The sequence below is a fragment of the Saccopteryx leptura genome, chromosome 6 (genome assembly GCF_036850995.1).
Source record: "Saccopteryx leptura isolate mSacLep1 chromosome 6, mSacLep1_pri_phased_curated, whole genome shotgun sequence".
Lineage (NCBI taxonomy): Eukaryota > Metazoa > Chordata > Mammalia > Chiroptera > Emballonuridae > Saccopteryx > Saccopteryx leptura.
The window spans coordinates 103,421,648-103,438,958 of record NC_089508.1 but is presented as its reverse complement, the minus strand read 5'-3'; the positions used below and the strand labels follow the sequence as shown (position 1 = coordinate 103,438,958).

Here is a 17,311-nt window from a genome sequence, read left to right as displayed (position 1 = left end):
ATATTTGCTGTCCAATGTGATTAGGCACTATCATCATTTTGATACAACAAAATATTATTTAATCACATAGCCTTTCCATACTAAGAAAATAACAATTATTTTCATCTTAATGTTTAAAACTGCAAACAAAAAAACTGCACCTTACTATGTTTCAGAAGCCAAAGACCAGATGCAGTGACTGAATGTGGCCTCGAGATGGCAGTAAATGAACGTTGATAAAGCCTCAAGACCCAGCTAAGGCTCTGCAGAAACCAAACCGAGGCAGAACAGGCCTTCCTCGTGTGTTAACCAGGAAAGAGTTTGCTTCGGTTCCTCAACCTTGAGCAATGACCTTGTCATACTGTTTCAACAAATCTATTAGCAATGTTAATTCACAAGGTGTTTTTTTTTCTGGCTTGCAACAAATAAAATATACAAAAGATTATCTTTAAAAGAATTGTTTAGCCTTATTTTTTTTTTAATGTTAGGTCAGTTTGGAATTCTCAACATGGATTTGCTCATAGCATTTGCATATAAGATAGCATTTACTTTTCTCTCGTTCATCTACTGTGTATCTTAATTTCACGCTCCTGGGAACCATATATTAAATTCCTTACATCTCCCAGCTCCTAAAAATCTCAGCTTGAAATCTCAACTCTTTTGAGCCCCTTTTTCCATTCTTTGATTTTTCAAAAACCACATATTTTTATCAATTTGTCCTTTACAGTGTATTTTACCTGTCTCTTTCTTTCCTCAGTCCACTTCCAAAACCACAGTTTTGACCGTTTTATTACATGCGCGGGCTATTGCAATAACCTTCAAATTTAGAGCACTGGCTCCCAACCTTGACAGCACACCAGGCCACTTGAAAAGCTCTCTAAGATCCCCAGCTCTCCAGAGCCTGACTTAATTGGTCTGGGGAGAAGCCTGAGGTTGGCCCTCTTTTTTTTTTTTTTTTTTTGAAAGCTCCCCAGGGATTATAATGTGCAGCCGCAATCAAGAGCCACTTAGCTAGACGTGTATCCAGCATACCATAGCCAAATTAACCTTCTTTAAATGACCAACTCTCCGGGCCAACATTTTAAGTAGTTTCTCATGTTCACAAAGATTATAACTTAGTGACTTGAAGGTCAGATTTACCTTATAGATGTGCTTTATTTGGCCTGTTTTTAAGTTGTTCAGACCAAACATTAAAAAAAAAAATTGGGAGATGTCACATAAAAGATTTCCTACCTCTTTTTTAAAACTTGCAAGATCATGTCACACGGTACCCACATTCCATGCACCAGCCACCCGGAGCTGAGGCACCTACTCTCCACTGTTCAGTCCCGACCACTCCCCACTTACACCTGGCTGTATGACTTATTTATATTATCTGTCTGACACTCTTAGAGTCACTCTTGTGACTCCTAGCCTAAAGCTTAAAGTTTAAACTGAATGATACATTTCACTCACTCACTCCTTTATTCATGCATATATTAGACAGGTATTTATTTCATGTTTGTGGTAGGCAAACACTTGAAATTCAAGAATCTGTCGTATTTTGGCTTTATTCTTTCTTTCTAACTTTATATTCCCCTTCCCTTCAACAAACTCAATTTTAACCAGCAGTTGGTTTGAGAGACATCTCCCTCTCCAATGTCCATAGCCTAGATGTTCATTTCCCAAGCTCCTTGGCTACTAGCTGATGCCATATGACAAAGTCTGGGCCAATGGCATATGAACAGAAGTGTGGTGGGCAATTTCCAAGTCATATTTTTAAGGAAAGCTAGGTGCTCTCCACTTCCCTCTTTTGTGGGCTGGAACAAAGAGGTAGTATTTGAGAACCATGGCATAAGAGCGACAGGGAGAAGTTCCCTGGAGCTCTAGATGGCCCCTACCTTCCCTGGGCTGTCTGTCTACCTCTTGTTATGTGAGGGGGAAAAAAGTCTTCTATCTTATTGTATTTTTAGGTTTCTTTGTTTATAGAGGTTTAGCCTCTACTCCAGAATACCCAGCATCTCTCTTTACTATTCCCAAATATACTTTGAATATTCTTGCCCTCAGCATTGCCTTATGTCAAGGTTTCCATCACTGACATTCCACCTCTCATCTCTGCTATCTAAATTCTCCTTAAAGGACCAGCTCAAATAGTCCTATCTTCCTTTCTTTGTTCTCTCTTGGTATGACCCTACACTTGACACTTATCAAATATTATTCAGTTAGCATAGAGCCTAGAATTATGCTGTCATAACTCTCTTTAAGTTCTAGATTGTGCATAGTATAAATAAAGAAGAGTATTCAGAGGTCCTATGGCATTTTGCTATTAGAGCTCTTGTTGAATAATCATCTGAACTAATAATTCATGCTCAATGTATAATCCTTCAGGACTCTAAATATCTCATTTTTAATTATAAAGTTAAGATAATCCAATTCTTTAGGAATTTTTTTCTGTATAGTTAAACTAAATTCTTGTTTTCTTTATTCTTGCATCTAAATAATTCCTCAACTCTCTGAATACATATTTCTAAGATGAAGAAATGCACCACAAGATCAATAATTCAAGCCTGAATGGTAATGGAGAGCCAACTCATAGTGTTTTCATATTTAGAATCTCAGACTCTCTAGGACAACATTAGGAGGAGGAAATGAAAGATACTCTTAGAGAAGGAAATTTTTTTTAAAAGTGAAAAATAGCCTGACCAGGTGGTGGCGCAGTGGATAGAGCATCGGACTGGGATGCGGAAGGACCCAGGTTCGAGACCCCGAGGTCACCAGCTTGAGCGCGGGCTCATCTAGCTTGAGCAAAGAGCTCACCAGCTTAGACCCAAGGTCGCTGGCTCCAGCAGGGGGTTACTCGGTCTGCTGAAGGCCCACGGTCAAGGCACATGTGAGAAAGCAATCAATGAACAACTAAGAAGTCACAACGCACAACAAGAAACTGATGATTGATGCTTCTCATCTCTCTCCTTTCTGTCTGTCTGTCCCTGTCTATCTCTGCCTCTGTAAAAAAAAAAAAAAAAAAAAAAAAATTAAAAAAAAAAAGTGAAAAATATACAGTCCAGAAGAAAAGGAAAAGTAATGGGAGAATAAAATGTAAAAAAGAGAATTCAGTTACAAGAAAAAGAATAGCAACTGTGGGATAAAATGAGGTTAGTGTAAGGGAAAGGCACATACAAAATGAAATGCCAGTGAGAAGAGTCTAATAACCTTAAAATGCTTCCTATCTGATAGGATGCTCTAAAGACAACACTATCAACACCAAAGAGCAGACTACTACTCTACCACTAGGAAGAATGACACATGGTTGGTATAACAGAAATATCAAAGTCAGGAGAGAGCTGAATTAATAACAGACATTGATTGTACATTACTTTGAGGTGAATAAAGAAAGATACAGCTGTGTTTCAATGGGGCTTAAATTCTTTACTTGTCAAACCAAGTAAAGAGTAGCCAAGTTTGTTTTGTTTTTTTTTCTTTAAGAGACATAGTTCTAGCCTTGAAGCACTATCCTATCCTACAAGAAAGCCAGGAGTGGGATCTTAAAACATAAGAGGTAATTATACTAAGATAAAATAAAAGAGAATTTAAAGACCTAAAACTATACAACTCTTAAAAGAAAACACAGAGAAAAAAGTTCATGACATTGGACATGGCAGTGATTTTTTGGATATGAAACCAAAATCATGGAAAACAAAAGAAAAACTAGACAAACTGTATTAGATCATTCTTTAAAACTTTTTGTATCAAAAGACCCAGTAAACAGAGTGAAAAAGTAAACTATGGGATGGGAGAAAATATTTGCAAATCATATATATAATAAGGGGTTAATATATAGAATATATAAAAACTCATACAACAAAACTCAAATAACCCAGTTTTAAAATGGGCAAAGGACTTGAATACACATTTCTCCAAAGATAATATACAAGTGGCCAATGAGCACATGAAAAGATGCTCAACTCATGAGTGCATGAGTAATTATTGATGAAATGCAAATTAAAATCAGAATGAGATATCACCCATTAGGATGGCTAATTTTCAAAAAGACAAACAAAACACCATACCCAAACAGAAAATATCAAATGTTGGTAAAGATGTAAAGAAATTGAAACTCTTCTACATGCTTATTGGGATTGTAAAATGGAAGAACTACTACGGAAAATTTAAAGAGATTCCTCAAAAAAATAAAAACACCATTTCTGAGTACATACCCAAAAGAATCAAAAACAGGGTCTTGAAGAGATATTTGTACATCTATGTTTATAGTAGCAGTATTTACAATAGACAATAGAGGAAGCAAGTCAAATATTCATCCACAGATGAATATATAAACAAAATGTACTATATACATACAATGAAATACCATTCAGCCTTAAGAGAAAGGAAATTTTGTCATAAGCCAAAACATAGATAAACCTTGAGGAGATTATGCTAAGTAAAGTAAGCCAATCACAAAAAGACAAATATTGCATGATTCCATTTATTTGAGGCATCTAAAGTAGTCAAGTTCATAGAAACAAATTAGAAAGGTTACCAGGGGCTGGGAACAAGGGGGACAGGGCAGTTGTTTAATGGACATTGAGTTTCGGATTTGCAAGGTGAAAAAGTTCTAGAGATCTGTTTCACATTGATGTGAATATAGTTAACACTACTAACTTATATGCTTTAAAAATGGTTAAAATGGCAAATTTTATGTTACATGTTTTTTACCACAATGAAAAAAGGAAAAGAGAATTCAGGTCAACATGATATTTCTTTAATGACTGCCACCACTCGTGTGGTATCACTGACGTGTCAACATAAGGTCAAAATGAGGATAAAAGACAGGATGGGCCCTCTTTGGACCATTTTACCTCTTGGAAAAAGAAATCTAGAAATCGGTGCCAAGTTAACCCAGGGACACACCTCTTCTGCATTCATGTTATTCTGGTATTGCCGACCACTTCCCAGCTTCTCCTCCAGGCAGCAGCAATGGTGGCTGCTTTGTGCTGTCACCACAGACTATAATGCAACCATATATATATATGGAGCCTGGTTACAAAGAGCAAGCAATTAACTATGTATTTGCTGTGCTAAATCTGAAATAACTTATGTGCACGGACATCCTTAGCTGGCTCCAAAGAAGCTTTTAAAATTGGGTTATAGGTGCATCTGAGATAAAATGTGAACAGTAGCTGAGTCATTGAACTATAAGTTGAAATGTCATTCTCTGGCATTTAAAGAGTATCACTGGGGAGGAAAGGGAGCACTCTGCACGCCTCCACCAACTTGGTACCAATAAGTCCAATTTAAACTAGTCATGTCTTGCAGGATGAGTGTTGAGAACTTAGTGTGAGCAGGAGGCCCATGACTTGAGAAATGAATCTTGCACGACAGAGCTCTGGAAATGCTTCACTGAGGGAGCACCACACTATGTTTCAGTCAGCCAGCCAGCCCCCACTGGGACTCATACAGCTGTTCATCTCGCATCAATAATTACCTACCTCAGACAGGTGGCTACTTACCAGGCAGCTCATTTCTATTCAGGTCATGAGGAAGAACTTATACAGTTTATTTACTAATCTAGTAATGGTTTCCGAGTTTTCTAAATAGATTTTTATCTAGATATGGAATTATTATCTAGGTTTTCTGGCATTTGACTATATCTCTAGGAGAATGCCAAGTCAGCTCTGACATCCCAGGTGGAATGCCAGCGCCCACATGTAGCAGCAGAGTGACTCTGGGCAAGTCATTAGCATCGGAGCCTTTAACTCATCGTCTGTAAAACAGGACCAATAAGAGCTCTTCCTCGGGGTTGCCATAAAATTAAATAAAAGGACCTAGTTCAAAACCACAAAGTATATGCTGATCACAAATTATTTCCCTTCCTTCCTCCTCATTCTAAAGCAGGGTCAGCAAATTTTTTCTGTAAAGAACCAAGCAGTAAACATTTTGGACTTTGCAAGTCATTGATCTCTGTCGCAACCACTCAACTCTGTCACTGCGGAACAAAAGCATCCATAGATGATGAGCGCAGCTGTGTTCCAATAAAACATTAGTTTAAAAATCAGGCATTTGGGCCAGATTTGGCCCATAAGGTATATAGTTTGTCAATCCCTCTTACTTACAGCACATATATCCGGATAGCACACTACATTAACTTCTCATCATTCTGTTTGATTCCATCTGCTCCAAATATGCCCTTTGCTCCTTTCTTTTCATTGTTTCTATTTTTTAATCTGTTTTATATTTCAATTAAAGCTTACATACAATATTATATTAGTTTCATATGTACAAAATAGTGATTAGACATTTATATAACTTATGATCACCCCAATAAGTCTAGCACTCATCTGATACCGTATATAGTTATTACAACATTGACTATATTCCCTGTACTATACTTTACAGCCCTGTGACTGTTTCTATAACTAGCAATTTGTGCATCTTAATCCCTTCACCTATTCACTCAGCCCTCTCCCCCCTCCCATCTGGCAACAATTAAAATGTTCTCAGTACCTATGAGTCTGTTTCAATTTGGTTTGTTCATTCATTTTGTTCTTTACATTCCACATATAAGTGAAATCATATGGTATTTGTTTTTCTTTATCTGACATTTTACTTAGCATAATATCCTAGTCTAGGTCAATCTATGCTGTCTCCAATGACAAGATTTCATTCTTTTTAGCACTGAGTAACATTCCATAGTATGTATGTACCATATCTTCTTTATCCATTCATATATCAATGGACACTTAAGTTGCTTCCAGATATTGGCCATTGTAAATAACACTGCAATGAACACGTGGGTGCATATATCTTTTCAAATTAGTGTTTTGCATTTCTTCAAATAAATACCTGGAAGTGAAGTTGCTAGGTAGTTCTATATATTCTTTGAATTATAAGAACAAATTAGTCTAGTTCAATGCTTGATATAGTTTTTCACTTTCAATTTTAAGTATTGAGAAGTTCCCATGAAAAGTAAGCACTTAGACCTGAGATGCTCAATTATATTATTCACACGAGGTTCTGAGGAAATCAGCTATATTTGAGCAAATGCTAAGCTCTCATAACAGAATAGGAAGGAGACCATCACTTAAGAATGCACAGAGTTAACTGAAACCCTTTTATTTGAAGAGAAGGATAGGTTGCAACTTTTTTCCCAGGTTTTAAAATATTGCTTAGTAAAAATGTTCACATTTGCTTGTATATCTGTGAAGAACTTCTTAAAGAACATAAGAACTAAAAGCAAGAGGGATCACCTATGGTGAGATGGAAACTCAGGATGCAGAATAATGATGAGAGAGAGTTTTCATTGGATATTTTTAAACATATGTATTTAAACCATGTGAATATATTATCTATTAAAAGAAATTAATTTTTAACAAATAAAAGTATACATTAAAAAGAAATCTTTCACATTCATAAAACAAGCCTACTAAAGGAAAGACACAAATATGAGGAGTGGAGAGTGACAGGAACCTAAAAGGCATTGGAGACACTCATCACTCAGGTGCTGTCCCAGAAATTCTACCACCGCTGAAGGGAGTCCCCCATCTGTTAGTGGGCTTGATGTGCCTTCTGCCTTGCACTCTGTGTGACTCAGAGAGAAATGGGACGTTGGGACATGATGGGAGGAGAAAACACACCTTTCTTCATCTGGCAGATGTGGATTCAGGAGCAGGACGTGCTCATCAGTGCTCTATAACTTGCAGCGTCCAGTCACAGCTGCTCTCACGGAGCCGCACACGCCGACCCTTCTTGTCTCACCTGTCCCACATTTGTACGCTCTCTCCAGCCACCTCAAGATCTCTTCACTACCCAGTCTTTTATTCCTGCTTTCAAATAAGTTTTAATTTAATAAAAAAACACCCTTTTATTTATTTCCAACTATTGTTCTTTGTCTCATATTGCTTTCACATCCCAATTCTCTGGGCTATTAGGAATGATTTTCTCTCACATCTTAATAATCTCTAGTCCAGCTTCTACCTCCACTCTTCCATTCAGTCCCTTTTCCTCTGAGGTCCTCACTGACTCTTTAAAACAAATCTAAAGAATAGTTTCACCCTTTGTTCTTACTCATCTTGATCTCCCTTTCTCAAATGACAAACATCCATCTTACTAAACATCTCTTCTCCCTTCATTTATGTAACACCCAAGAATCCTTTCTGTCTCTTCCTCATCCTCACACTGGGCCTTTCCCTTACTCCTGCCTCATAACTGTGCCATAACTGTAGACTCAGCTGCCACTCCCCTTCTCTTCTCCATCTGTCCTCATTCTCTCAGGGAATTCATCTATTCTCAAGATTTTTCTAGTGGTGAGAGCATAGCAGAGAAGGCCTGAAGCCTGGCTCTATGACTTATTAGCTGTGCAACTTAGGGCAAGTGGTTTCATCTCTCTGAATTCAGTTTCTTTCACTCTAAAACAGAAATTCAAATTCAATATTCTTTACTGAGCATCTATTATGTACCAGGCACTGTTCTAGGTCCATGAGCTAAACAGATAAATAATCCTGCCCTCACAGAGCTCCCATTCTAGCTGGCAGAGAAACAAAACACAATAAACATGAAATATGAGAATTATATAAAATGACAGAATATGGTGAGAGCTGTAGAGAAAAAAAAAAAGCCAGGTTACATCTTTTAAAAGGTGGCCCCTAAAAAAGTGATTATGAGCAAAGACTCAGAAGAGGGAATTAGTAATGAGGGCATCTGTTGGAGAGGGTGCGGGCAAAGGGAACAGACAAAGATCCTGAAGGCTGGGCACATTCAGCTCGTTCTAGGAACACCAAAGAGGCCAGCGGGAATGCAGTGATGTCAGTACGGGGAAGAGCAGTCGGAAACGAGGTCAGAAAGGAAATCATGGAGCCAGTTCTTGCAAGACCTCTGAATGTGATGCACGCCGGTGCAAGGTGAAATGACCTGATTTGTTTTACAAGAATCGCTTTGGCTGCTGTGTTGGGAATAGACTAGTGGGAACAGGATGGAAGTGGAAAGATCAGTTAGGAGGCTATGTCAGTAATCCAATGCAGGAGGTGATGGCGGCTAGGACCAGCAGGAGAGTGCTGGAGAGAAAGAGCAGTGGCCACGGTTAGATGGTAAACCTGCCTTGTGGGGCTGTGATGAGAATCCTACAAGGAAATCACGGCAGGTAAAGTGCCTAGGAGGCGCCTGATTCAGGAAGACGTTAAGTAGTCCTCTCTCTCATTACGTTCTCTTTTTCAGGTAGAATAGATTATATGGAGGAGATCAAAACTAGAGTATGATATTCAAAGTCAACTGACCTGGGGATTGGCAGTTGCTCTCACCTGAAGTAAGTAAAAGAAGTTAGGCTGAGAAAGGGGTTAATCTTCTCTCAGCCTTCACCTCACACCCCAACTTCAGGACAGTATTCCAACTTCTTACAAAACACTTCCTCTTAAAAGTTTCATCATATGCTCATTATCAATGCATATATATTTTTTAATTACTTGCCTTATCTCCACTGCAAGCCAGCTACCTATCTAAATGTTTCCTTCTATTAAAAATATACCAGCCCTACAGGCTGAAAACTTAGCTTCATCTTTGTAGAATTATGAAATCAAAGGATGCTATCATTGGAAGTTGATATTGTGCTCATTATCTGCTTAAAACAATGGGGCTGAACTAGCTATAGGCCATTCCAGGTTTCAATGGCCAAGCAGGGCCTACAACCAGTTTTCTGGAACCTGTTCACTTCTTCAACCTGGCCCATCCCACATTACAGCAGTTCCTTACATTGGCTGCCACAGGCCAGCCTCCCTGGACTGGTCACCACTACCACTTTCCTGTTACTGGCAACTAAGCCTACCAGAAGTTAAGAGAGGCCATGACCTACACTGCTGGCTCTGAGTTCAAATCCTGGCTCTGCACTTACTAGCTGTGAGACCTTCAGTAAGTCTCCTAACTATGTTCTGCCTTAGCTTCTTTGCTTGAAAAATCTCTACCTCCAACAACTTAAGTATGTAGAAGCTCCTATCACAAATCCAAGCACAAAATAAGAGCCCAAGAAACATTAGTTATTGTGAGCTATATTACCTCTCTCAGTGCCTTTCAAAGAAGTAGACATGGATGCCTTTCCAGTGAACAAATTCTAATTGTCTTAGACTGGCCGCCAGGGTCTTGCAGCAACTGGGTCTATTAAATGTATGGAAACATTCAGTACTTTCTGATCACAGACCTTCCAGCCAGGATGGTTCTCTATGTATCCCCAAACCACACTCATGCCCAGTTCCTACTGCTGCGTTTTAGTTTATGCCCCTCCTATCTGAAATGCCCACCTTCCTTCTCTCTAGCTTCTGGCACGTCCTTCAAAGCCCCATTGAAGGCTTAGCATTTCACAAGAACTTCCCAGCTCCACTGATACTATTTCTTCTCCACAGAACTATCGTATTTACATGCAGTACCTATTGACTGCTTCCTATGAAGGGGCATGGGAACATTTAAGTAGTAGCATGTGCTAGAGCAGACTGCCTGACCTCTCAGCCGCAGTCTCATCCATAAAATGGTATTAATATTAGGGTTGTTGTGAGATTTGACAAATAAATACTAGTAAAAACAATGATTAACATGTTACAATGATCATATATTGCATTTAACTTTTCCCTCTGTTTTAATGTACCTTCATTTTCTTTCTACAGGTTATTCTGTCCATATGTACTAAAGGGGATCCCCCTTATCCACAGTTTTGCTCCCATGATTTCAATTATCCACAGACAACTGTAGCCCAAAAATATTAAATGGAAAATTCCAGAAATAAGCAATTCATAAATTTTAAATTGCACACTGTTCTGAGGAGCATGATGAAATGTGAGTCCATCCTGCCTGGGCCAATCGCCCCTTTGTCCTGTGTATGCACGCTGTGTACCACACCCGCCTGCTCGTCACATCGTAGCCCTCTAGTAACCAAACTGACTGTCTTCGGATCACGGTGTGTGTGTTCAGGTAACCCCTGTTTTACTTTAGAATGGTCAATGTGCAAAAGTAGTGATGTTGGCCATTCAGACATGTCGAAGAGAAGCCCCACAGTTTTTTCTGTAGGTAAAAAGGTGAAAGTACTCCACTTAATAAGAAAAGGGGGCGAAAATCAAATACCGGTTTACTAAAATTTAGAGTAAGAACAAATCTTCTATTCGTGAGATTGTGAAGGAGAAAAAAAGAAATCTATGCCGGTTTTGCTGTCACACCTCAAACTGCAAAAGTTATAGCTGCAGCGCATGACAGTGCTTAGTTAGGATGGAAAAGAACATAACACTTGTTGGTGGAAGACACAAACAGAATGCATGTTCCAACGGGAGGTAATGTGTTGCACCAGAAAGCATCAAGCCTATACCAACACGCCAACAAGGGATCCCCTAAAATGAGTGACACTAAGCCATTTACTGCAAGTAAGGGATGGTTACAATACAGTCACATAACTTATAGTACAGTATACTGTTATCATTGTTTCATTCTATCATTAGTTATTTTGCTAATGTCTTCCTGTGCCTGGCTTATAAATTAAACTTTTTCATGGGGATGTTGTATAGGAAAAAATGTAGTAGATAGGTATGGTGCTATCTGTGCAAATTCATGTATCTACTGGGGCCCTAAACATACTCCCCGGTGGGTAAGTGGGGGCTACTGTATACTTTTATCTGATGTCTTAAATCATATCTTATACTATCAAGCTCAGCCCTGAGAATTTTGATATCTGTCCACAAAGATTTATCCACATCTAATCATTCATTCTATAAGTACAGATTTACCCAAACTACCAACTCCCCGTGCCAGAGCCAGTGGACGGTGCAGAGTACAGATAGCATGGCTGCTAGCCAGAAGCTTCAAAGAGGAGGAAGACTGAAGAAAAACAGTTTCCCCCAAATCAGAAACATCCGGTCTATTTCTACAGGATATTAACATTGGAGGAGTGAAAGCTGTTCTGGGGTTAGAACAAACAAATCAAAAAGTCAGAGGGTGACTGGAATATTCTGTTCACATAACCCTGAACTGCGGTGTGTTCACAGCTACTGCTCTACTTTAGTGTGTGTGCCACCCCAGGGGGCCCACATTCATCAGGAACCATGTTAGGTCTGAGCAGTATCAACAGAGACTTCTATACCAGGTGGGGCCCATGAAGCCAATTCACTGACAAAGGCAGTTCTCAATGATGCACACTCTGTCACGATGCAGTGATCATTGTGCTTCTTCTTCTCTTTCTTTGGAGAATCAGTTATGTTTACCAAAAATAGCAAAAATTTCTGTAATGGGTGGGTGTGGGGCTGAACTTTTCCCAGCATTCCTTCCAACAATCAGGTAAGACAAGAAAGCATCCAGCTTACCTCTATTTTTTCCCAGATGGAGTCATAGTTGTCTTGGTGTTGAATATCTTGCATAAGTTTCTGAATTAAAGCAGCTTTTGTAGCAGAATGTCTTTCATTTTTCTCAGATGAAGCTCTCTCTGACTTTCCATCAATGTATTTTTTCACACCAGAGAGAGGCATACATGGCTCCTCATCAGAAAGAATGTCACTCAGGGGCCCAGATTCAATGCTCTCCCCCAGCGAGGAGGCTATGTCACTTGATGAGCTTGGTGACACCCTGCCTAACCTCGTATGCTTCTTCTTGATATGGTATGTTGGATAGATCTCAGAATCTGAATTCATTTCAGACAGTTCCCAGTCATCAATATTCTGGATGGTTTCTCCTCTGGGTTTCTGAGGCAGAAGCTTTGTTAAGTTCTCCAACTTCAGAGCTAACACTTCCGTCTGCTTAAGGTGAGAGGGCAGAGCCAAGTATTCATCGGAGCCATACCAGGCCTCCACAACCTGACCGTTCCTTGTGACATGACTTGGGGAGGAGGAGTAACTCTTCTTGCTTTTGTGTTTTGAAAGAAGGGGTACCGGAGACATGATATTGTCTGAGCCAACCGGGGAGTGGCTGCTTTGAGTAAAAGGCGGTGAACTGGATGTTTCCGACTGCGCTGGTAATTTGGTATTCCGACTTCTCTGATTACAAGGCTCAAGTGAGGATGTAGAGGCAGAATCTGTTTCTGGCCCCTCTATGGCCTTGGAAGTGCCGGAAGGAATTCCACTGGGCAGTCTGGAGCTCCTTGTGTTTTCCATTTGCTTGCCTGAACCGGTCCCCCCGTTAGGTGTTTGGCATGGAGGCACCTTTTCTGGGGTCTTATGTGGCTTTTTAAGTCGAGGTTTCTCTTTATGGCAGTCGTTAAGCCTTCCTAGACTGGAGGAGATCTCTTTAATGCGACTCTTGGCTGTGTTTTCAAGATTCCCCTCCCCCACCCCGTGCAAGCACTCGTAGGACTGGCTGGCAGCCGAGGGGCTGCCGGGGTAGGAGGCCCGCAACACCAGGCACAGCTTGGAGCGGTCAGGAGGCTCCACCAGCGACGGGGTGCTTCTGCTCATCTCGGGCTTGAGATCAGCCCTCTGCTTCTTTCCATCAGTGCCTTTCAGGCGATTCTTAAAAGTTTCCTCTTTAAGGAAAAGCCCTCGTTTTGGCACCGTGGGCTGGGTAGGAGAGTCCTCATTATAATTAAAGCAATCTCTGATGGAACGCTTGGGGGTGGCATTTTCACAAGGAACAGGCGGTTGGTTCTTTGCTCCAGGTTGGGAGGAGGGGCCTGGTTCTTGTTTCGTAGTCTCAGAAGAGGACTGAGCAGTATTTGTCAGAGTTTCCTCTGAAGAGGATGGCCCCTGCATTAGGCCTTGTTGCTTCTCAACTGTGGAAGCATTGTTTTCCTCACATCCACCCCTGTCATCTGCTGAAAGTGATACTTGAGCCCGCTCCTCACTAACTGCTTCACTGCAATTGGAAGGGAGGGGGTCAGTAGCCACCGAAAGTAGCCCAACACTTCGGATAAGCTCAGGGAACTCCTTTTCCATCTCACTGTAGCTCCAAGAGTCAAATGGCTTGGTATTGACCTGGCTAGAGGTCATGTCACCCAGGCCACCGAGCAAATCCTCACTTGGACTATAGTCAGACAGTTCAAACGCAGTAATACCACAATCCAGAGACAAGTAGTTCTGAGAGCATTTGATAGTTAGTTGTCCTGAGTCATCCACTTCCGTTAAAGAATCAAGCCGGCCCTGAAACAGACAATGGCAAAGGTTTCAGTAAATGGAACAGCAACTGCACTCAACTGCTGTTCAAATGAAATCTCAGCAGAGGCCGCGATTAAGGTAAAGAATACATCACTCTCAGCTGCTTCTGGTTTGACACACAGAATATCATATTGACCAACTATTATACTGTTTTATTTAATATCCTGTTCTTAAATGTTTAAGAATTTTTCTTCAATCTGGAGTATAGAACCTTGATAAGAATGGTCAATGTCAAGCCAAAAATACCCATTCTTGCCTCAGTGTTTGTTCTATTTTAAAATAGTGTATTATTCATTTAATAAACATTTCCTAAATGATCCTGGAATAATAAAATTTCTGGGGGCAAATTAATGTAAGAGTAAAATCTCCATAAATGTCTCTTTTGCTATCACTCCATCAGCTACCACTGTGGCTAACTCATAGTAGATGCTCAATAAATATTTTTAAAGTAGAATAATTAATTGTACTAAGTCTGTTGTGTTAAAAACATATTCACAAATCACAGGAAGGTGAACTACTGCATTTCCCTTCATAACAAAACAGTTAAAACCAAGCATCTGTCTCTCCTCACCCTTTTGAAGGTAAATATATGAAATCCTGGAGAAAATCAGAGAATATCAATACTTTATCATCTTAGCCCCCACCGCTCCGCATGCATTCCTGCCACCTCACCCCCATCCCTGCTCCCATTTGTGTATGCTAGATACCAAGCGAACACCTTTACTGTTAATTATAATTGACAATTTGAAACTCCCCTAAGCTTAAAAATAGTAATAATAGTATTTTTAATTTTTTAAACTTTAATTATGTGATCAAAGTTTTTGTCTCATTTCTAATGAGGTTTCTGATACCATACAGCAAATGAGAAGATTTTTGACTAATAATTTGTTTGGAACAAAGGGGTCCCTGGAATCCTATTATGTGTACCAGTCGGAAGGCTGGCCTGGTCTAGTTCTTTAGTAGATGACGTAAGGAAACTGAACTGTTAAATCCCAGACCTCCATTCTCCTGGAGGAGAAATAGGTGAGCAAACTGAGGCTAGCCCTCAAGTAGCTGCTGGACTTTCAACCAGGTTATCCCAAGATCTGGCCACAGGTTTTTCTGTTCATTTGCTTGTTTTGCTTTAGGAATGTTCTCTTCCTTCAGACCTTTACCTTGCCTTTATCACTTGTTTCCCCTCACTCTCATTCTGCAACATCCAGATAATAATGATAAAAATCTTCATTTCACCTTTCTAATCTGTTTCCTCATCTATGAATGGGGATGGCTGATTACTACTATTACTTTTTCATTTAAACCTCCCAACAACTTTCTTCTGGGGTATGGTCTATATTATTGTCTTTGTTTTATATAAGCAGAGCCTGAGCCAAAAGAAGGTGCATAACTAGCAAAGGGCCTTGCAACTAAGAGCCGAGCTAGGCCTTAAACAGGGGCGTGACTCAGTCAACACTCTGACCTCTATACCAGTGGTCCCCAACCCCCAGGCCGTGGACTGGTACCGGTCCGTGGGCCATTTGGTACCAGTCTGCAGAGAAAGAATAAATAACTTACATTATTTCCATTTTATTTACATTTAAGTCTAAACAATGTTTTGTTTTTAAAAAATGACCAGATTCCCTCTGTTACATCCATCTAAGACTCACTCTTGATGTTTGTCTCGGTCACGTGATACATTTATCCGTCCCACCCTAAAGGCCGGTCCGTGAAAATATTTTCTGACATCAAACCAGTCCATGGCCCAAAAAAGGTTGGGGACCACTGCTCTATACCATAATTTTCTGTGATTCATTGAATGTTATTTTAAACTGACACACTTCCTCCTCCAGTTTGTTCTCCACATTGCCACAAGAGTAATCTTTACAAATCAGTTCCTGTTAATTCTTTGCTTAAAGTCCTTTATTAGCTTCCTGTTGTTAGGTTAAAAACACAAACCCTTTCAAGAACAAGCATGAAGATGCCTCTTTCAAATCACTCTCCCCTCCCTGGTTTCACCTGACCAGAGTGTTTGCCTTTCAGTTTTTGAACACACCGTGTTTCTCCTGTCTCAGGGCCTTTGCACATGCTATTTCCTCTCTCAGGAAAGCTTCCCACCTATACTACCCCCATAATTAATGGACTCATCTCTCAGAGCTCAGATCGAGTTTGCACTTCTTCAAAATTCCAAACCCTTACCAAAGTCAGGGTCTTTTCTTAAAGACTCTCATAAAACTATGTTTTATTTTATTTTTCCTTTAAGTATTTATCTCAATCTTTAAATATACACTATTGTGATTATTTAACTATCTTGTTTCTCCCAACAGTTGGTATGCACCACAACAATATAAATCACACAGAAAATGGGTGACTCACTCAGATACCTGCAACACTTAGCAAAGTGATCTGCATAGAACAAGCACTCAGACACATCTGTTGAATAAATGAATGAATGATGACATTTTGGAATGTCTCTATGCGTTCATATAATTTTTTCCTCTGAGTATTTAGTTTTAGTTGACTCTAGTGATAAAAAGCGCAAGCTTCACAGTCAAATTCTACCTCTAGTGCTAATTAGCCACGTGAGCAAGACCCAGTAATTTGATGTCACTAAGCCTCATTTTCTTCTTCTGTAAAAAGAAAATAATAAGCCATGTCATAGGGTTATGCAAGGCCTAAAAGAGATAATATATGTAAATCAGAAGTCTGGCACGTGGATAGGTGCTTAATGAATGTTCGTTCACTTATTACTATTTTTAATATTCAAGTATATTTAGGGAGAAATTTTTATCAAAATGAGAGGTGCCCCTATGCTAAATTATACTGCACAAAGTAAGAATACAATATTAATCTAAATGAAATTCTGTGGCTTTTAAGCTTCATATCTGGACCAGGTTCTTTAAATAAGAAAGTCAGAATCCCCCCAAAAAACACCAATGAATGAGGCAACCAAATAAAGTCACACTTTATACAACTGTTAAGAAAGAAATGGTAGGCCCTGGCCGGTTGGCTCAGCAGTGGAGCGTTGGCCTGGTGTGCGGGGGACCCGGGTTCGATTCCTGGCCAGGGCACATAGGAGAAGCACCCATTTGCTTCTCCACCCCCCCCTTCCTCTCTGTCTCTCTCTTCCCCTCCCGCAGCCGAGGCTCCATTGGAGCAGAGATGGCCCGGGCGCTGGGGATGGCTCCTTGGCCTCTGCCCCAGGCTCTAGAGTGGCTCTGGTAGCGGTAGAGCGACCCCCCGGAGGGGCAGAGCATCGCCCCCTGATGGACAGAGCGTCG

The 17,311-nt window shown here is 40.1% G+C and overlaps 1 protein-coding gene across 4 annotated transcripts in view; it reads right to left on the bottom strand.

Moving 5' to 3' along the window:
- Nucleotides 1–17,311, bottom strand: part of AKAP6 (A-kinase anchoring protein 6) — a 495,640-nt gene that overhangs the window by 268,762 nt on the left and 209,567 nt on the right. For all 4 annotated transcript variants that reach the window (XM_066344191.1, XM_066344194.1, XM_066344192.1 and 1 more), the window contains exon 4: nt 12,279–14,042. In XM_066344191.1, coding sequence (XP_066200288.1) covers nt 12,279–14,042 — 1,764 coding nt within the window. The remainder of the gene's footprint in view (nt 1–12,278; nt 14,043–17,311) is intronic.